Below are 21,990 nucleotides of genomic sequence, written 5' to 3' on the forward strand. Positions count from 1 at the left end.
GACCGGTGAACTCGTACCAGATCGAACTGGTACCACTTCACGGTCGGAAAAATACGAGTTTCCTTGAACGCACCATAACAGTCCTCGTCCCTACGTCACCACATTCACGGCGTCCCTTGGCTGCACACACAGCCCTGCATGCCGTTCTCTCTCCTTATTGGATAAAAACTGTAGGATACGATAAATGTTTTCTCTTCGGCTCAGAGCAGAGCAGAGGGACTGAGAGACCCGTGTTTCAGTCCAAACACTCTATGTAAGTGATTGCTGTCGGAAGATATAACTATTTAAGACTTATATTAACACAAATATATCACTTACTTCTGCTTTAAAGCAACTACAAAAGACTTTTAACTGGACATGCAAAACTTTCTTGTTTCTGCTGATGTCTCTGTATGACAAACAAGGCCATCGGTGGGAAGATAAGTTATTTGACAAAGCTCAAGCTCTGGAGGGGAGGCTGGTCCGCCATGCAGCCCAGCAGAGGGCGCTTGTGATTGAATGAGAGGAGCAGGTAGACTGGGCTTGGGCTTGGTCTCTGGAGCTTAGTGGAGCTGCGGTGTACCAGGACCACGGTGTTCCTACCCACCCAGAAAGTTACATAGTGCAGTAGCAGCCAACGGCGACACCATTATTAGACTGCAGCGGCGGTACAATTCATCCTATTAACAGTTTTTCTACCACTTCAGTGACTTAAGAAACATTATTTTAAGGTAAAAAAATTACATAGTGGGGCTTTAAAGGAGCTATATGTAAGACTGTGGCAAAAACTGTTAGTACTGCAGGCAACTTCAGCATACTGAAGCACGGTGTTCTCCCTCCCCCTCCCTCCATACTCGAGGTTGCCAGATAGCCACATGCTAACCTCTGCCCAGTGAGACACAGTCTCTACGACGATGTTGTAATAGACTGAAATAAAGTGGATAAAGCTGTATACATGCACTGGGAAAACAAATTATAGTGAAAAAAGCTAGGTGTGTGTCCAGGAGAAAATGAGCCACTCCAGCATCTATCCTCAAATTCTTATCCTCTTTCAGCCATCTCCATCTTTCAAACACATCTTCTGCAGATCCTTGTTTTGTTTCTGCTTTTGTCGATATGTTTCTGACAAAAATGCTTCTGACTTCATGATTGGAAGATATCGATAGTGGTGGGTGGCGCAACAGGTCAAAACACAAGATCAAAATATAAACATGATTTACGTGCTGCAAATAAATAAATAAATAAAATTTCCAATGCGAATATTCCGGCTGTACTATTGTTGTCAGTTAGATCAGTATTTCAAATGAACATGATTGCTTGGTCTCTGGTGACATATTGGGTGATTTTATGATCACTTGCCATTAATTTCTTACATAATTATAGCTCCTTTAACACCTTAATATCCATTAATAGAACACATGCACATTTTTTGTGTGTATTTGGAGCTCATGTGACACCGAATTGATGGAGGTGTTTTCTAAATTGGTTTTTGTCTGTTTGTTTGGCTGCGCCAGCTTCATCTGCAATTTTAGCTAAGAACAAACAACTGTTGAAAGAATTGATTACAACAACAAAAAATGTAATAAAGCTGTACACTTCTAGTGAATGAAATAGCACGTGTAAATGTAAAGATGTACCTGCAATCTGGAGGAAATGTAACATCCTGTTTGCTGCTAGTTCAACTGCACTCATGCCGTCTTGACTTTCATTCTGACCACAGCGAGGATACATCACAGGCACAGTCCACACACATGATCATAGGACATTTAAACCATGTTTTATTATAGTTTCTTATCACATATATCAAATGATTTTTTTTACAGAGTGATTGTCACTATTTTGCCTGAGTAAACTAATCATCATGTATGCAGTGGTCTGCTGCAGCAGTGGTAGCTCAGCGAGGGACAAGAAGAGACTAAACAAGCTCTGTCCTGAATTGCACTGCTCTCTGGGCTCCGTCGAGGAGGTGGGTGAAGGAGGAGGCTGGCCAAGTTGTTATCTGTCATAAACACAATCCCTCTCACCCCCTGCATGAGACTGTGGGAAACCTAAGCAACAGACTGGTGTACTGCTCAACACCAAAATCACCCCTGCACTCTGGACTCCTATATTCGTACTGTTGCACTAATGACCTGGGATTTTGCACTGATTATTCTTTTCTTTTCAACTCCACCACAAGCTGTATTTATACAAGGCTTTTTTTTGGCTTATGTTTATTTTCTGTATATTATTATTCTTATTCTGTATATTCACAGACTATATTTTTTGCATGTACAATATCCTAAGCCAATGCAATATACAATTTGTACAAAGCTGGACAGTAGGCTATACGTCTTCTCCTATGCTTTTTATTTATTACATTTTCTTTTTACACTCCACTTATGGATTTCCCATACATTGGATCACTAAAAAAAAGTCTTATCTTAATTTATCTTATCTTAATTGAAAGGGTAGTCATACTGCGGCTCAACTTCCTTCTGCGTAAAGTAGTAACTTTTGCTTTCACTGTCGCTTCCCAACACATGTCATTCAGTGAGTGCAGCCGACAGGTAAAAGGTTTATGTCATGCACATAGTGCTTCTTAGAAACCGCATACTGACTTCCTTAGTCACACACATTTACTGAAAGTCTTTGCATCAATTGTTTCCAGTGCAAGAGATGCTCATTCTCTATATACAATGATCCTAATTCATATGTAGATTCACACATTCTCAGGGCACAAGACAAAAAGCATTGGTACGTATATGATGCAGTGACAACACAAATAAAAAATGAACTATAACTAAATAATTATATAACTAAATTTAAGAATGAGATGATGAATAAACAATAATAATGAAAAATTACATAACCCATAAACAAAGTGCAACAAAATACATCACACTGTGATTACATCAGTGTCTCCCACCTTTGTATAAAAGCTGTATCTATCTGGGATCTTTTGTCACATTCTTTGTCTCCAGGTGGACAAAGAAACATTTCCCTCTAAACTTTTCAGGTGGTTTCATTTAAACAACAAAAACAAACTTTTGTAAGCACATGTTTTTTTTTTGTTGTTGTTTTTTTTTCATATTTTCTACTGCTCCAACATATCATAATCAATCCCTCAGATTTATCTAGTGAGCCTTTGAAGGGTACAACAGGTTTACTGGACTAAACTATTTGGCTGTATATACCAGACACACATAATTACATCAATAGAAAGATGCTATTTACATTACACTGATGCATCAATATTAACAACTACTATGATATTAAACGGAGGAAGAGTATTTTCACATTTCAAAAGGTTGTGGTACTTTTGACCCAACATTATTTCCACAGAGTATTCAGAAAAGCTATTAATAGAATGAATGAGGCAGCCTGGTAAAAGTCAAGACAGTAAAACAGATGAATGAAAAACCAAAGACAGACTTTCATTACTCCTGTAACTATGCTAACGTGGGGGAAAATCTCCAGTGAGATATAAACAACATGAAAGTCTTCACATTTACACTTTGAATCTTTCCAACGGCTGAAATGAGAACATGAGAGGATGTACTTCTTAGTGGGAGAAAGAAACACATTGACTCCATAAGGGGAACTCCCCCTATACCCACATATAGTGCTGTAAGCAAGTTATTGTTTTTTTTTTGTTCTTTTTTTAAATTAGCTTAACAGCACAGGCTCCAGTAGTTTGTTTGACTTTATATTGTATTATTTTATCAGTGGTATTGATTGTTTCACTGTATATTTCTCAGAAACTTGTCATTTGCCACATTAAACCATTTCACATGAGGTCATAAGGCTTTGAAAAGCAGCAAAAATATATGTAGGCCTATATCTATTTTAGAAAGAGAATGGTATGAGGCATTTAAGGGCATGGTCCCTGAGGTCATTTTACAAAAATATACATACCCAAATTTGTAATAAATATGAAGGCAAAACAGAAAGTTCAGTATCTGAGTATTATCTTACTAAAGAAGGTATGACTGCTTAAAAACTGTTTGAGACGTTAACTTGATTTAGTTAAATGACAGATACCAAGGTATGATGCATACAAATCTCTCGGATAACAGAAGTCAAATATTGACCACATTGCAGAATGTTAGTATAGCAAATACAATACAGATACGGTCAATCATTTTTCTCACGTACTGTATATAACCCAACAATGTGTGAGTAACATTGTTCATTTCCTCATTAAAAAAAAAAAACATTCACAGTACTAGCTGGCACATCCATGCTGAGCAAAGTTTCACCTCAGGGCTCCGGGTTCAGTTTGAGAGAGGACAGGCTGCCATCACCGATCTCTTCCACCGGCCTCCGGCACATTGAGTCCTTTGCTGAAATCAAACAATAAAGCACAATTCACAAAAATGTTCATGTGTATGCCACACTGCCACATTTACAACCCATAGCACTGGCCTTCCAAAGTACCGTGGACATAGAAGCCAAAAAACAGAAAGAACATGTTCCTATTCATAATGAAAAACACTGCAGACAGAAACTGTGGGTGTTCACTGGAGAGTAATGACTAATCAATGAGTTATCAGTAATGAATGATAAGGTTATCACCCAGGAAATCTAGTTGTACAATTGCCTGCTAAAACTTAGAGGACGCTATCAATATCTTTTCCATATGTGTATGCTAAAAATGAAATTACAGCTTTGAGCTAATTGCCTTCGTTTAGTTGAACTAATATGTTTAATTATGATGTGTTTTGTCACTGGAGCAGTAATTTGTCGGAGTGATGGCACTCCCTCTGGTGGGCAAGAAGCTGTTGGATATCTTAACCCCCGTAATAATGCTAAATGTTGCTTTTACATTGTGTTTATATGAAATTTAAACAACACTTTAACATTTGAACCAGGTTTCTTAAGCCTTAATTGGACACAGTCAGGCTAATTGTTTCCCTCTGTTCCCAGTCATTGTGCCAAGCTGAGCTTGACTCTAGCTTCATATTGAGCATAGCATATAAGAAGTCAAATACAGCGCATTTCCCAAAGTGTCATGCTATTCCTTCAAAGGCAGAACCAGATTACTTTTAATGCAGACACATACATGGTCCCGATGGGTTTCTCACGCATGGAGTGATGTGCAGTTTGCAGGTCACAGCAGTCAGAATGATCAGCGCACCAATTCCAATCAGGATGAGGACCAAACCTATACAATATTTAAAAAAAAAAAAAAAAAAGGAAATTACTGCATATCATTTCTTAAATCTGAAATTGCACCATAAAAATACAGCAGGTTTTACCAGTATAGTTGCCTGTGTTGGAGGGAGGAGGAGGCCTTGTGGTGAGGTTGTGTCCTGGATGAGCTGCAGTGGTGGTGGTGGTGGTGGGTATGCTGTTGGTGGTAGTAGTGATGGTGGTGGGATCCCTGTTCTGAGTTGGGGTCTGTCGACAGTCTGGTGTTGAGCATGCAGTGTTGGGTGTAGTGATATTAGGGTTACTCTTCAGCTCATTACAGACGACATCAGAGGTGGTGGTTCCATAGGACTTCACTCCGTATTCACACCTTGGATGAAAAAAAATTTAAAAAAATAAATAAATGAGGCTACAAATCACTAACCACTTAGATGTAGAGTGTGTAAAAAAAAACAAAAAACACTGGAACATAGAGGACGTACTCTTTCCATTTCCTACATGGCTTGTTGATGGCATTGTTGAAATATCCATTTTCACATTTTGAACATTCTGAAAAAAGAAGAATACAACGTTAAAAAGATGATATCTTTGACATATTGCATGTAATACTGTGTAGTCACCTCTACCTACTTTTATTTTCTAATCCAAATCCAACTTCACATTTACAGGTGGAAGTATCTTTACCCCAGGGAACAAAACCCTCACTGCACTGACACTTTGTGTCTGTCTCCTTTGTGCAGCTCTGTTCCATATAGCTCCCCCGATCTGCAACAATCAAAATAAATTTCAACTTATTAAAAAGGCGTTAGTAATGAGCTGCAAGGTTTTGGCTCTATGAGCAGATTCATGAGTGACTGTGACTGTTCTGTTGCCATAAAAAAGATTCAACACTTACTTGTTTCACATGCTGTACATGGAGAGCATGTGTAGGTATCTGTATGTTCTTCAGGCTGGTACTGTCCTTCAGGACAGATTTGACAATCTCCTTGTTGTGTTCTGAAGTAACCTTGATTTTTTTTTTTTTTCACAGAATCAAATGAAAAAATGAACTTCGGTCACAGTAACACAGTCACATGATAAACATGAGGAAGTTACAAAGCTATAATGAGGAAATTGTTCTAACAGTTTAGAGTTTAAGAATGAAAACTACAGTTCAGCACAAAGAAATTCATACTTCACCTTTTTGACAAGCGTCCAAATCTACTGGTAGTTCACAAAATGTCAAAGTGAATATGAGAAATTTGAGCTTATCCATGTCTGACACTTCAGTACTGACGAGTGTTTGTTTCCTTTGTGAGACACCACAGACACTGAGAGTGACGAGTGTGTGTCCCCACTTATATAGCTGACGTAAAAAAAAAAACAAAAAAAAAAACTCACAGTACAATTTGAAGTCATGCAACTGACATTTAAAACACTATGGAGGAAACATCTGAATTGTTGTCAGTCTTCTTTGTTACATGGAGTTTTATCAGTTGTTATGGAGAAAGAGATGAAGATGGAGATGTGGCTCTGGAAAATATAAAACTAACAAACAACCTTTGACTGAAGTTTTGTGTGTGTGTGCATGTCAGATAAGAGTGGATTGTGATTTTTTTTTTTCGAAGATACTGAATTATCATGTTTCCTGCTTATAATAGATAATGAACAAATGTATTTTCTCAAAGGCAGCTGTTACACACTGAACTCAACAATAATTCAATAATCCAACAGTCAAGACCTGCCTGTCTTCAATTTTTATATTTGATAATAGCACTGAACCAATGTGTGATTTCATTTGATCAATGCAAAATAAATCATAACATTAACATAACTATTTGTTTCATTGCACTTTATTTGTCATAGCAGTATAAAAACTGACAAAGTGATCATGATTTTCCATCTGTGCAGGGACTTTATGAAAGTTCTTCTAGAAACCGTAGGTTATCCTCCATAATGAATCTTTAGAGCTATTTTGATGTGTTCACTTCTAATCTGGGTTTCTTTCAGGACTAACAGGGAAACAGGTAAAATCTCTTGTGGCTGAGTGTCGGAAACTATTCAGTTTTCTGTTTTCTGAACTTGACATGGAGTTAAGGGCAAGTGGAAACAACCACATATTTTGATCATTCTGCAAGATAGAACCACACAAATGCTAAAAAGCTCGCTTCTTGAAAACGGATGCTGAGACACCTCCACATTCTCGGCATCAAATTTTAAAAATGTTTTATTGCCATAAGCCAATTTTGCAGACTGGAGAAATAAGAACTGAAAAAATAAAAACTGATCTGGAGATAATGGGTATTTAGAGACCAACGTTGTTATGAAATGTAGTTAGCGGTAATCTGGTGGGTGAAGTTTAAAGTAAATATTTACATGTACCCAGATGTTTATCAGTGTGAAAGCCCGTTGTTTTAATTTTTTCCATTTTAATAAAAGCACAAAAGTTTGTTTTCTCATCTGTCAGTGATGTAGGAACCTTCTCTAATGGGATTTTGTTCCAGAGACAAAGCAAACAAACACATCAACCTGTTCCAAAGCTTTGTCAAGGCAGTGGAACTGTAGTGACACACATTTCCCTTATTTGTTCTTTGATGAGTTTGACATGTACCGCAGCAGAGTAAAATGAGTCATTAGTAATCATTTACTGTCTGTTTACGCTGCAGCATATGGTGCAGGGCAGGCATGCATTTTTACATATAACACAAAATGAAGATGAGCTCAATTGGACATTTGAAATGCCAAAACATACAGGGCTGTTTTTAGATCTTCACTACACCATTGTCATGGCCAAAAGAAGTCATGATGCTGATTATACTGAGATCTACAGACAGATTGAAAAAGAAGATTCATGTTTGACTTGGAAAAAGAACAATCTGACTTAAAGGGATAGTTCAACATTTTTGGCAAATTCACCTATTGCCATAATCCCTGCTACAGTGGAGTAAGTTCATTACCTCTAATTGTCGGTGCATGTTGTTTTGAGATCAGCAGGGCAGAGACGCGAGCTGCTCAGTGAACTAATCAAACTCATCAAATACACAATCCAAAAACTCCAAAACGCTTTCATGGACAAGTTGTGACCTGCACATTTGCCATGCTATAATAATCATGTAGACCTAGAGTATAATCGATGTAGCATTATGACCAATGAAGTAAATACTCTGAACTACTTGCGCTTTTGAAGTCACTCTGCGGAGCAGCCGTGTAGTTCCGGCTTTGCATTTGCCTTGAAAACAACTCCGTCTCATAATGTAACATTATTATTTCGCATGGTGAATGTGCAGGTCACAACTTGTCCACCAGAGTGTTTTGGAGTTGTTGGATTGTGTATTTGATGATTTTGATGAGGGACAGGGAACCTGTACCGTTCACCTCCATTGTGTTCACTGAGCGACTCGCGTCTCTGCCCCGCTCATCTCAAAACAACATGCACCAACAATTTAAGGAACCTACTCCTATGACTATGGGATTATGACAATAGGTGAATTTGCCAAAATGTTGAACTATCCCTTTAAAAAACAGAGAAAAGGCAGACAAATTAGTGATGAACAAAAGCCCTAACTAAAAACATGTCGGCTAGGTTAATCCTCCAATCAGCGCCACTGACCAAAGGCACTGGCTCATAATCTGGAGTTGGTCCCCGGGTGCCGCACCGTGGCTGCCCACTGCTCCTCAGGGATGGGTTAAATGCAGAGAAAGAATTTCACTGTACTAGCTGTATATGTGACCAATAAAGTACCTTTACCTTTACCTTTAACATGATTTGTCATAACATTATCATGTTAAACATCACGATTATTGACACACTTGACACACCCAGGTTGAGGTAACATTTCCATTCCAGCTCTCTGAGTAACATATAGAAATGAAGATCCTCAGACAGACGGTGAATGGTGTATGGAGAGAGTGTGTGAATGAGTTATTGTTCATGTTGTTAAATAATCCCACACAGTTTTGATTTATTAATAACAGGAGTTTATATGACACTTCGGTGCTACTGTGCATCATCTTTGTGAGGCTGAGTCCAGTCAACTGCGCCACTCCAGTGCCATTCAAAGGATAGATGGTGAATTGTGTAGTAGCCTATGTGTCAGCAAAAAATTATCATTGAAAAAAAATTGTCTTTACTGTCACTAGCTAACCGGGTTCGTGACAGACGGCACGCTTTTGCATTTTCTGTTTGTGTTTGCTGTTTTTCCTTTTCTCACACCTTTCAAGGTAGCACTCAGGATGTGCTCGGATTTATGCACTTATCTATGCAGCAGCAATTGCAAACAGTTACTTGGAAGTAAAACGTAATATGTGGTTAGCGTAATGTTATATATTTCCTGTTCCAAAATCCCACAAGCTGCAGCCACAGTAAACACACTATTGCAAGAAATGAGATATAGCCTACCGCAAAAACTGTAGGTCATCATATATGAATCTCTCATGTTCCCTCAGATTAACATTGGTGCTTCTTATAATAAGCAACTTGTGTTTGAACCAAATAATAAAACTAAGATAATAGGCCTAAATTCCTCTTATTACTTACTACGGTCCTATAACATTTACTTTTCTTTATCCTTATCATGAAGGCAGCATTGGCAGCCTTTGGCATTGGCAGCAGTTAGATGTGAATCCTGATGTGTTTCATGTTAAATCAGACTTTTATCAGGAAATAGCGAACCACACAAATTAGTTCTTAATAAAATAAAGCATGAGCTGACTTTGGCTTTTTGCTTCTAGGTTAAAGAGTGACTTTGCACCCAGCTCATTATCATGCACCTCACATTTAGTCATCCTGTATCAGTGACTTGGTTTTAATGCCTCATTGTTTTCAGGTTGCTCATATCTGCCCTATTCTCGTGAAAGCAGTATATAACTATTGCTTTGATGGATTTCTTCTACCAAAAACATTCAGTTCACTTAGAGTATTTGTCAGGATGGGGCATTTGGACAAAATACTCAACTTACTGTAAAGGTGGCTGTTATGTGTGGCCACCTTTAAGGCTGTATTTTTTTCATTGAGATCTATTTAATTTGAGATTAAGAGCTTTAAGTTTACTTCATGATAGGTTTCCATTTGTAGTCTCCGTTCACATTATGTTTCATTTACCTACATTATGGAAGCAATGGTTTATGTCTGTACCCCGCTATTGTCTGTGTCGCCTAGCAGGTGTCTAACCCCACCTATTGTCTCATTTGTGAGGTCAGTTATGTTGAGTTAAAGGGATATTTCAACATTTTGGCTAATTCACCATATTGCCAATCCCTATAGTCTTAGGAGTAGGTTCATTACCTTTAATTGTCAGTGCAAGCTGTTTTTAGATCAGCAGGGCTTTGTAAGTAAATAAATTTGTTTTATTAGGCTACTTAAACAATCTCCTCCATGTGTGATTTTAAGCTGTAAAAACGTATGATCTCAGTAAGTTTTACCAAATATTCACTGAATACGTTTATTTTCTTTTTTCCTGTCGTGCTGTCAACCCCTGGCGTGTTTATGATTGTATGTTTGTGTATTAATGTTGTAGGCTATTAGACATATCTTTTTTTTAATATTCATTCATGTGTAGTAGCCTATAGACACACACACACATTTAACTAGCCACTGCCAGCCATTGTTAGCTATGGGTTTTGATAACACTGTTTTACACAGTGTAGGAAAATGTCCAGGGATAATTGAGTGCTATGCACATGGCTGACTAAAGTGGGAGGTGAAGAAAACAATAAAGAAAACAGTAAAATTGGGGTCCAGTGGAGGGCAGTAACACGCCTCGACCAGTCTACTCTGCCGGAAACAACAATGAAGAAGAAACGCCCACGACTGACACTCCTGTAATACGACATGTCGAAAAACAAGCAGGATGAAATGCGGCACTACTGAGCAATACTTGATGTTTAGTTGTTGTTAAAAGAGAAACTGTCACATCAGGCTTCGTCCCAGTAAGTGCAAAGCTGTCACCGTCTTTTGATGTACTACCAGTCTCCCTTTTATCATTAATTTCTAATTGAACTGGTCTTTAAATTTGTAGGAAAAACCAAAGTAATAACTGTTTTCCATTGTGAAAACAAGGTAAGCTAAGTTACAGCACTAACCGCAATCTGTTACAGCGGGTTTGTCCAGTGATCCTGCCCCGAAAAAGCGATGCTGGTCACCGTTTTCTGCGCGCCGAGGGATCGCCCAGAAACCACCTTCGCCCTCGATGTGTCCCCGGACCTGGAGCTGAGAGACTTTGTAGCACTTTGTGAACTGGAGTCAGGAATCCCAGCCGGGGAAATCCAGGTTAGACTCCAGACTCGCCTTAGCCGCGGAGCTAACGGAGCTAACAGCTAGCTAGCCGAGTCGCTAGCATGAATCGGACTTTTGCTGTTTTCATGCACGCGCTGTTGTGAAACTCCAACAACAGACAGAAACGACCGACTCGTGCCCCCAACCGTCACAAACGGTTACGAGGTGTCGGCCTCGTCCGTGAGCAGCGCTGGCCTGGCCGAGGGTCAGCCTTATGGCAAGCTAATTGTTGTCTCGTGGTTACCGAATGAACCATTGTAGCTGCTTATCTTGTTTTAACTCATCACAAAGCTTTGACGCCGCCGTCAATAAACGGTAGTTGTCGGTTTTCTAACGGTATTTAGGAGACGGGGCCGCGAGACCTACAGAGTAAAGATCTGTGTTTAATTCTGTTTTGAGCTGAACACACGACTATCAGTTTATCTATATTTAGCTTTGTTGTCCTGTATGTCCATGAGCAGCCACTTGTACACTGTTATTGACGTCGTGTGACGTGGTGAAGTAAATGATGAGCCACTAAATAGTTGTCCAACAAATGGAACTGTTGCATGACATTTCATCAAAACAGCCCCAGCGTCAATGTACAATTTATATTAGCTTAAAGTATCAGTATGTTCTCAACCATGTGACTCATGTCTGGTAGAGCAACCTTGACTGTTTTGGTTACTTTTTGTGTTTTTATTATTTTCTGTGTAGTGGGTCACATTTGTAATACATGGAAACACCTATCTGGATCACTTCCATATTTTGGATTCAGCATAGATGACAGCAAAGTACTGCACCATGCTTCATTTGTCAGGGTGCAGGTTGCCTTCAAAAACAACAATGACACGTTGTTCACATAACACAATCATTTTGTAATATAAAACAAATATAGTGAGATTCATCATCTTACTGTAGGAGAACTGTAAAGCTGCAACTATCAATTATTACCATTATCTGCACATTTAACAATTATTTTCTGTACTTATTGATTATTAGTCAGTCAAATGTTAGAAAATAGTGAAAATGCCCATGAGCTCAAGTTGGCCAAATTTTATGCTTAATCATACAAGTTCACTGTGACGAAAACTGGGAAACATGCACATTTGAGAACAGAGATGTTACAGTGTTTTCCTATATTCCATAAACAAAATGTTTAGAGTAATCAGCAGGTAAATCCGTGAGGATTATATGTGTTTCCCACAGTCTAAAATGTACAAACTTCACAATCCAATCCATTACTTAAACCTGAGAGCATAGGCTTTGAAAGTACCTCACCCGCTTTCCATTCTTATTATAGAGTGGTATGTAATGAAATCTAGCTGTGGGCACGCTGGAAACAGAAAGTGAGAATGATAAATTCCCCTGATGCATGATAGCAGACAGGTAGGCAGCTAACATTAATGTGTTTTTGTAGATCTGTGTTAGAAGTTGTTGTTCCATCATGTATTGGGTTATATTGCCTAGTTATTAAAACTGTGTATTTCATTGAATTAAATGCTGTGTATTTTTCTATGTCCAGATCACATATGTAGAACAGCCCCTAAAAGACCCGACTCGTGCCTTGGGGACCTATGGTGTTAAGGATGGAGATGTGGTGGTGCTTAGGCAGGCAGACAGGAGGCCCCCACCAACTCAGCCAGCCTTCCCAGGTAATACATGTGTTGAAGTTACATGAACCACATCAGGATGGCGGTAAAAGGACAGCAGACACGTATCTCACATGTAAGAATGGTGCTGGTTAGCAAGGTAGACTCGCAGGCATTTTTCACTATGGAAGCAGTTGGCAATAAAATCAAGATAAACCACTGAAAGTATAAGGAACGTCACAACATTGAAAAGACATATCAGATTAATGCAGTGGTTCCTAACCTTTTTTGGCTCGTGACCCCATTTTGACATCACAAATTTCTGGCCATCAATCAAGATGCGCCAGTTCAGATATTTTTAAATGCTGAATTTTAATTCAACTCGATTTACATTTGAGGAAGTGAAAGTATAGAATACAGTTGTTTAAGATTGTTTGTGTTGTTTTTAATCATAATTTTAAAAGGATAATAATTAGTTAAAAGAATATTTGTATCAGTAATTTTTCTTTTCAATTACTAGACATTTCAGGCCACCCCATTCGAATTCCAGGTGACCCCACATGGGGTCCCGACCCCAAGGTTGAAAAACACTGGATTAATCTAACTGTTTATGAACCAACTTGCCCACCGGAGGTTGGCTTCGTCAGCTCCTCCTCACTGCACTACCCCATTCTCCAAATTATTCCATCTTCCATGTCGATCCCTCCTTTGTCCCTGGGTTTTCTTCGTAGTTTTTCCCTCAGTCGATGTGAGGGGCCGAGGGCAGAGGATGTTATGATGCTGTGTAAAGCCCTTTGAGACAAACTGTTGGGCTGTACAAATAAACTTTCCATGTCTATTTAATAAGCAGTCTTAGATGCAGTATCTCAACATCTTGTTCTTCATCCTCTCCGGCCCTTAGGTCTGCCCCATATCGACTTTCGTTCCATCACAGTCCCAGGCACCTCCTCTTCTTCAAGCGGTCAGCGTGGTGCAATAAGGCCACAGCAACCGGCTCCGCAGCCACAACCGCAGCCGCAGCCACAGCCGTCGCCACAGCCGTCGCCATCGCAGCAGCAGCAGCAGCAGCAGCAGCAGCAGCAGCAGCGTCCTGCACAACCTTCCACGCCAACGGCCTTTCGCGGCTCCTCTCCTCAGGGGATGGACGACCCTGCCTTACTCCAGCAGATGCTACTATCCAATCCACATGAACTTTCACTCCTGAAGGAGCGAAACCCACCACTCGCCGAAGCCCTTCTGAGTGGAGACTTGGGTAAGTGGAACAAAAAAACAAAACAAACCACAACATGCCAGGATTTGTTTCTAGTCCTCAGTTTTTGACAACTTATGAGTTGATCGTGTGTGACTTTCTGGTTCCTCAGAGCGTTTCACCAAAGTGCTGTTGGAGCAACAACAGGATCGAGCCAGAAGAGAGCAAGAGAGGATCAGACTCCTCACGGCTGATCCTTTTGACTTGGATGCCCAGGCAAAGATCGAGGAGGACATTAGGTACTTTATTCAGCAGTGAAAAATTTGTTGATTATTTTATAAACATCACTGTATTTTCCAAGTAGATCAGAATATTCTGAAGAGAAGCAACAGCTTCACAGCACACAGGCAACATATTTTTATTCTTATTTGAAAAGCCAATTGTCTTAACCTTGGATTTGTGCATATTCCAGACAGCACAACGTGGAAGAAAACATGACCATTGCGATGGAGGAAGCCCCAGAAAGCTTTGGGCAGGTGGTTATGCTCTACATCAACTGCAAGGTCAACGGCCACCCTGTGAAAGCTTTTGTTGACTCAGGTAATGAGCATTACTTCCTGGTCTAAGATGCAGCTACAATTTTCTTTTGGCCAAGAGCCAGAATGGTACTGAAATGTCGGTGCACTGCAGTGTTTCTGTTTCACTGTTGTGGCTCAGCAGGTATTTACGTTGTGACAGTATTGGCTGTTATGTAACTCTCAATGTAATCTTGTGTTTTGTCCAGCGACAGTTTGTACTGTCATCACCTTTTTTTCTGTTTGCTCAGCAAATAGCATTAAAGTTTACTACACTTTTATCAGTATCGTTTACCTTATTGCCACAGATTTTTGACTTGATTGGGCTTTTACTACTTCAGATTTCGTACATTTCATAGAACCTGATGCTCCTTATTTTTAGGGGCCCAGATGACCATCATGAGCCAAGCATGTGCCGAGCGCTGCAACATCATGCGGCTGGTGGACCGACGCTGGGCCGGGATCGCCAAGGGAGTGGGTACCCAGAAGATCATTGGCAGAGTTCATTTGGGTTGGTGTGATTTATTATTTTAATTTTTTTGAAGTAATAAAAGCAAGTCCAGACTAGTTCCTAGAAATATAAATGGTTAACATAAAAGCTGGATATTATCTTTGAGTGCACTCCCTGTTCTCTTTGGAATGATAATCAAATTTCTAGGATTTTCTTTTGAAATGTTTGTTAGTAACATTATCAACATTGGTTTAAAGGGATAGTTCAACATTTTGGCAAATTGGCCCATTGCCATAATCCCTATAGTTTTAGGAGTAGGTTCGCTACCTTTAATTGTCGGTGCAAGCTATTTTTAGAACGGCGGAGCAGAGCCGTGAGCTGCTCAGAGCTAATCTACGGAGGCTAATGGGAGTTCTTGGTTTCCCTCATCAGACTCATCAAATACACAATCCCACAACTCCAAAACACTCTGGTGGACAAGTTGTGACCTGCACATTCACCACGCTATCAGATAATAACGGAACGTTGTTTTCGAGGCAAATGCAGAGATTGCTTGCCCAAAAACTTGCGCAGCAGTGGTTTTGCATGAATTAACCTCGAAAACAACTCTGTCTCGTAACGTTTCGTTATAATCTCATAGTGTGGTGAATGTGCAGGTCACAACTTGTGTGTTGGAGTTGTTGGATCACACCGACAAATAAAGGTAATGAACCTGCTCCTAAAACTATAGGGATTATGACAATGGGCCAATTTGCCAAAATGTTGAATTATCCCTTTAACCCTAAATGCATTGAAGAAGATACAGTCTTCTAACTTCCTGCAGGTATTCACAGCTAAGTCTAAATAAATTACCATCAAAACTGTGTTGTCACAGGTTGTGATCTGAAGGTAGAATCATTCTCCCATACTTGGTGTTTTCCTTCAGTGACATCTGTATTCATTCCTGTATGTAACGTTTTAGTGGAGCGTAAATGTTGTTGTCGTCATCTCACCTCCTCATTTAGCTCAGGTCCAGATAGAGGGGGACTTCCTTCCCTGCTCTTTCTCCATTTTGGAGGACCAACCCATGGACATGCTGCTGGGCCTGGATATGCTGAAGAGACACCAGGTGTGAGCCCCTTTTTATCTGATCAGTTTGCAGGACTGAACGAGACTGTACGGAGTTACATACATTCATTCAAACTTTAATACGTTGAGGTAGAGACCTCAGTTACAGTTTAGCCGAGCAAAGGATAAGTGAAAAGGGCTTAGACACAAGAATGTTGAGCTTACATAAAAGCATCAAGAAACACAAACACAATAAAATCAAAAAAGGTGCCAAGAGATGAAGAAATAACATGAAGAATAGATTAAAAAATAGCACTATACAGATCAGCTAAAACAGAAACATCTGGGAGTAAAGCAATGGAAGGGCCTTAAAAATAAAAATGAAGAAAGTGTTTCCATTTTTTGTTCATTTTATACTCAATGTACAGAAAATAAGAAAAACAACCCAGGTTCAGTATTTGCTCTGTTCTTCTTGCAGTGTTCGATCGACCTGAAGAAGAGTGTGCTTCTAATAGGCACCACAGGCACTGAGACTCGCTTCCTGTCTGAAGCGGAGCTGCCTGAGTGTGCCCGCTTGGCGTACGGAGCAGAGGGGCGTGAAGATGCCCGTCCAGATGAGATGGCTGACAGAGAACTGGCAGAAGCGCTTCAGAGATCCATACAAGAAAGCGGTAAGACAGCTGCCCCTCCTCCCCCACAGCCCTGCACTGCAGCCTGGTTTTCATTGAGCTTTGTTCAGCTCAGTTACAACTACATTTGCATGTGCCACTTAAAGCTTCTTACTCTCAACCTCATTTATGAAGTCATCTGGATTTTCAGTCATATGATCATCTCATGTCATCACTACAGCAGATTAAATGTGCTTTGGAATAAGGTCAGGGCAGGTCACTGAAAGCTTTTGGGCCAGATATAAGCATGTGTATAAAAAAAGAGAAGACAAATCAGATCTTGGCTGAAATCAAGCTTTTGGGGCTTAAAGGGAAACAGTAATGATTTAGTTTAACTTTGTTTCTGTATCATAACTATAGATAAAACACCTCTATATGACAGTAACCGGGGCAGATAAGCCGACATGCCACAGAGCTGCTTTCTGTGTGCTTTAAAACCCTCTGTAGAGGATCTGTTCCAAATGATCTTCAGCCCATACCACCTGCCCATGGTGTGTATGATGATGTTGGTGCATTAACACATATATTTCCAGACAAAGAGTCATCTCAGTTTTGACTGGTGAATTTAGCCAGATTTAGTGCAGATGGATCTGAGGAAGTGTGAGACCGGCACTTGAAGCCACCTACAAAGACAAATAGGAAGGAATATGTAATGCTAATTCTAACCCAGCAATACTTTACACAGACCATGAAATAAACATTTATTTGGCAAGATATCATAGCTCATACAACCCCACTTCAAAAAAGCTGAACTAAACCTTTAGGTGTCCTTTAACCACTGATACAGATTGAGTGAGAAGTAATAGGGGTGATGCTCTCCATGTGTATGCTTGAACAATGGCTGAAGATCCCTGCAGAGTGCTGCTATACTAAATGATAAAAACATCATTACTACGTCATTTCAATAACTCCCAGAGTCTCAGTCACACCAAGCACAGTCAGTTGTTTTTTATATTCTCAGACTATATTATATTCTCAAAGCTTTCTAATGATCATAAGATGGTTGTTTGTCATGTTACAGGAAGCTGTGGGACTGATGGTACACATCAGTCAGACTGCTTGCTCCAACACAAACTTGCAATGTGTGTGATTTTAAATATAAAGTTGATAGAGTTAATGGTACTGGTAATTGTTTTCTGAAGGAAGTCTCTTCTTTTATGGGGTATTTGATTAAATGGGTCCAAAAACATTTTAGTTCCACTGGCAGAATCAGACTGACTGTATTCATGAGGTCTTGTTTGTGCTTCGATATGGCCAAAACATAATCATAGGTTTCCCTTTAACGCTTTTCAAGGCTCACGTAAACATAAGTGCGACTGCCACAGGAAGCCACAGCAGAGCTGAGACGCAGTCAGTCGGCCGACAGTCTCTCACTCACGTCCAAAGTGATTTTTACCAAAGTCCTGAAGCGATCTCATTTGGGGGGTTGGGATTATTATCACAGATTGACCTCTGTATCAGGACACAGGCTCAAGTTGGGGTGTGTTTTTTGTTTTGTTTTTGGATGACACTTTTCACATCTGTGTGTGTGAAAAGGCTGATAGGTTGGTGCATGCCCTGTGTGTGTGACTGCTAACTTTCTCCGTCCCTTTGCATGATGTGTGTGGTGTGTGCCCTAACCCCTGAGCAGGACAGCACTGATGCATTTGGAGACAGCTGGAGAGGGCCCTACCAACCAGGTACTGCAAAATCACAAGTCCATTGCCAGTGCTAAGTCCATTGCTGTTGATTTCTTTTACTTTGCTGTTATTTTGCTGCTGGATCGGTTAGTTGATGTTGTATTTTTGCATTTTTTTATATGTGTGTACGTAGAACTGTTAAAGTGGGATAAATAGCACATGTAACAAACGATATAAACAATTCTCGAGTATTTCAAGAGTTTCATTATTGACAGTTTTTATGAAAATGCACATTAGTCAAAGTGGTGCTCCCAGACAAGATTCATACACGTTCCAGCTGTTTAATTCCCAGTTATATTTTCTCTTACAATAGACACTGCAGATGGACAAACTACCTCACCACAGCCCCCACCATTCACATTACCCAGAACCTTAGACCAAATGTCCTCATCCACCTCCCCCTCCCACAACCCTTCCTCTGGCCCGCCCCAGACCCTGGATCGCTCTCAGTCTGCCCCGGCCGACATGGAGCAGGCCTCGGCACCCGGGCGGAGCCAGGACCCGCCCGGCTTTCAGGAGCCGCTCCGGCCTCCCACCCCACCAGAGGCCGCCGGCTCGGCAGCTCATCAGGTCCAGCCTCACCCTCTGCCTGTCCACAGCGACTCTGAAGTGCCCCGCGTACCCAGTCCGTCCTCGGACACCCCCCCGCCGCGCGCCCCTCCCGCCGACATGCCTACGTTACCGCAGCGTCCGGAGGGCGAGGCGCTTTGTGCAGCCACAGACGGTGACGCTGAATCATTGGAGGTAGCAAACAGCTCCGCGCCCCCCCACCCAGAGGAACTTTCCCCCGTTCAGCCCATGGAGCAGGAGATGGCCGAGTCCGACGAGGCCGACACCACCGAAGCCTGCCCGAGCGTCCCCAGCCAATGCGACTCGGTGGAAATGGAGTCCCCCCCTACCTCCCACGCCGCGGCGGCCTCGGAGAGGGACCAGCCCGAAGGAGAGCGCTGCTCCAGCTCCGACAGCATCCCCTCGCTGGCCGCCGCCCTGATGGAGCTCCACGAGCTGCTCGTGTCCAACAACCGACAGAACCGCAGCACCTCCTGCTCCCCCTCGCACCCGTTCAGACAGGACCCAGACGAAGCGGCCCCCGAGCCGCACACCCCGACCCCCGAAACCCCCCAGCCCGCCCCATCTACTGCCATTACAGCTGGTGAAGAACCAAGCGATGCCAAAGCCAACCAAGCTGCTGCCGCGTCCGAAGAGGGACCGTCGAAGTCTGCCGCGCCCGACCCGTCCGGCCAGGACGAGCATCCCGGCGGAGACGCAGCAGAACCCGCGGAGGAGCAAGGGCCGCCGGAGCACCCCACCTGCTCTGGGGAGAAGGGGGCAGACGGATGTGGCTTAGACGGAGCCAACAACACCTGCGATCTTCAGCCTAAGCCCAGTGAGGGTCCCCCCGATCCGACGGGGAGCCTGGAGTTCAGGGAACCTCCCGAGGGGCAGCAGGGGCGAGGGGTCGCAGACGGACAAGCCTCTGGCACCAACTCCCCGGACACTCTGGGCCTCCAGACTGAGCAGACTTTCCTCAGCCCGCTGTCCATGGCGGTGGGCTCGCCTGAGGAAGTCTCGAGCACCTCACCCCCCTCCGCCCCCGCCCCAACTCTCGCTCCAGCCCCGCAGCCCACATCCGCAGCCCCTCTCCTCCCGTCTCCGCATCCCTTTATAGAACAATTTCCAGCTGAGCACATCCAGAGAATCCAGGCAGCGGGCTTCTCTGCAAGGGAGGCTGCAGAGGCACTGGAGCAAGCCCACGGGGTGGTGGAGCTGGCCCTGCTGGCGCTACTAGCCCGCAGCATCACTGTGCCCACCTAGACTCATGACCACTCATGCGAGTCCCCCAGCCTCCTCCCCCCAAACTCAGCATCTGTCTTATTTATACCTTGTTACTGATCCAGATGTCTCAGTCCCTTTTTAACAGGGAGCACGTATACACACAGGGAAACGCTGTCTCTTGGTTTGTCGTACAGAATATCCGAGAACAAACAGGACAACTGGTATTACTTTTCTGGATATAACAGATATGTGAGGTGTGTTTGCATGCAGATGTTTTGGGTGCCCACCCATTTCATTGGTTTTTAGAGATTTGGTATAATAGATTGATTTTTTTTTCTTTTCTTTTTGTTTTGTTCGTCCAACATTGACATATTATTAAATGCCCAGTGTGTGACTGGTTCTTATAATTCCCCCTTTGGCATCTTATAAACTATTATTATGCAAGACTACAATTTGTGGAGCAACCATAAGATTATCTCAGACTGGAGTAGCTCTTCTGCTGCTCCCTATGGCAGACTAACACCATCTGGTCAGCTTTAGATCACTCAGCACTGACATGGATATATGAAAGGAACCCCTTCAATTCACTTATCACAACCCACTTATAGAGAAACAACATTGTGGGAACTGCTGCAGTTTGGAAGGGTTGATGATTTATTTTTATTTTTTTTGCTCAAGTTTACAAATCATTTCTGCAGTAATGTGGAAACCCCCAAATTCACAGCCATCATCAGTGAAATATCAAGTGTGTTTATTGAAGTATGATCATAGATGGGTTTTTTTCTTCCCAAAATCAGTATGTGTATTACAGAAGGTATCTTGTACTGTATGTATCATTCTCCAGTTTGAAAGTCTTACCATGTGTAGATGACAAAAAAAAGGTTTGTAGCTACTGTTCAAAAAGTCCATTTTGTGTCAAATCATCATAGTGCGTGTGCTCATACCTTAAAAAAAAAAAACATCCATTTTCATTTTCTAATCTGTTCCAATATGGCCATTTGCGACTGTCAAATGTTTTTGTCAGTGCGTCATATATCAAGGATTTTAATGGCTTTGAGTCATATACCAACAATGTTCAGGCAGATTGAATTATTTACTTTTATCTTGTATGAAAATTTTAAATTGCAAATAAAATGGAACTAGTATTTGTACATTATCTGTCATCGGTCATTTTCAAAAACACCAAACAACTGATGGTTGCTCTAAACAACTATCACCCCTCCTCCTTTCATTCACTCAGGTGTTGCACTCCCCCCTGGCTCACGTCAGAAAATAAAGTCTTATCTCTCCCAGGGGCGCACTAAGATATATATAGTCATATACCGGTATATATTTTTTTAATCTTTGGCTGCAAGATAAAAAAAACTGCATGAATCTCACAAGAGCTCACACCTCTGGTGGTGCTGAGCTATGAGAAGTAAACAAAAAACATTGATGGTTCCTTCATCTGAGTAAACTGTAACTAAACTGCACACTTAAAGGGATAGTTCAACATTTTGGCAAAATGGCCCATTGCCATAATCCCTATAGTTTTAGGAGTAGGTTTGTTACCTTTATTTGTCAGTGCAAGCTGCTGTAGAACGGCTGAGCTGAGCCGCGAGCTGCTCAGAGCTACGCTACGGAGGCTAATGGGATTTCTTGGTTTCCCTCATCAAACTCATCAAATACA

The 21,990-nt window shown here is 41.6% G+C and overlaps 2 protein-coding genes across 3 annotated transcripts; one reads left to right on the plus strand and one right to left on the minus strand.

Annotated features, from left to right (window-relative positions):
* Positions 1-1,775: 1,775 nt before the first annotated feature.
* On the minus strand, positions 1,776-6,445 carry LOC146987912 (uncharacterized). The gene is made up of 7 exons (XM_085778091.1): positions 6,292-6,445; positions 6,008-6,118; positions 5,743-5,877; positions 5,595-5,661; positions 5,220-5,482; positions 5,024-5,125; positions 1,776-4,304 (listed from the first exon to the last, which is right to left on the minus strand). Exons 1-7 carry the CDS (start codon positions 6,365-6,367, stop codon positions 4,222-4,224), a joined length of 837 nt encoding a protein of 278 aa, XP_085634217.1. The 5' UTR covers positions 6,368-6,445; the 3' UTR covers positions 1,776-4,221.
* Positions 6,446-10,907: 4,462 nt separating this feature from the next.
* Positions 10,908-21,472, plus strand: ddi2 (DNA-damage inducible protein 2). Of its 2 annotated transcripts, XM_085777395.1 has the most exons (10): positions 10,908-11,019; positions 11,188-11,359; positions 12,870-12,999; positions 13,838-14,188; positions 14,298-14,424; positions 14,598-14,725; positions 15,083-15,211; positions 16,156-16,259; positions 16,677-16,869; positions 18,859-21,465. In XM_085777395.1, exons 2-10 carry the CDS (start codon positions 11,222-11,224, stop codon positions 20,358-20,360), a joined length of 2,802 nt encoding a protein of 933 aa, XP_085633521.1. In that variant the 5' UTR covers positions 10,908-11,019; positions 11,188-11,221; the 3' UTR covers positions 20,361-21,465. The 2 variants fall into 2 exon arrangements, with proteins under 2 accessions (XP_085633521.1, XP_085633520.1); XM_085777394.1 differs by lacking the exons at positions 10,908-11,019; positions 11,188-11,359; positions 12,870-12,999 and adding an exon at positions 18,497-18,545 and having other exon boundaries at positions 14,040-14,188; positions 18,859-21,472.
* Positions 21,473-21,990: the final 518 nt, after the last annotated feature.

The sequence above is a fragment of the Trachurus japonicus genome, chromosome 5, assembly GCF_045865225.1.
Source record: "Trachurus japonicus isolate A0001 chromosome 5, Traja_1.0".
NCBI classification, from domain to species: domain Eukaryota; kingdom Metazoa; phylum Chordata; class Actinopteri; order Carangiformes; family Carangidae; genus Trachurus; species Trachurus japonicus.

Excerpts from the sequence above, each read along its gene's own strand:
- ddi2 (XM_085777395.1), top strand. The coding sequence starts at position 11,222 with ATGCTGGTCACCGTTTTCTGCGCGCCGAGGGATCGCCCAGAAACCACC. Across the intron at positions 13,000-13,837 it reads AACTCAGCCAGCCTTCCCAG|GTCTGCCCCATATCGACTTT; the intron begins GTAATACATGTG and ends TCCGGCCCTTAG. Across the intron at positions 16,260-16,676 it reads ATATGCTGAAGAGACACCAG|TGTTCGATCGACCTGAAGAA; the intron begins GTGTGAGCCCCT and ends TTCTTCTTGCAG.
- LOC146987912 (XM_085778091.1), bottom strand. The coding sequence starts at position 6,367 with ATGGATAAGCTCAAATTTCTCATATTCACTTTGACATTTTGTGAACTA. Across the intron at positions 5,662-5,742 it reads ATTTGGATTAGAAAATAAAA|AATGTTCAAAATGTGAAAAT; the intron begins GTAGGTAGAGGT and ends TTCTTTTTTCAG. Across the intron at positions 5,483-5,594 it reads CCATGTAGGAAATGGAAAGA|GTGTGAATACGGAGTGAAGT; the intron begins GTACGTCCTCTA and ends TTTTCATCCAAG.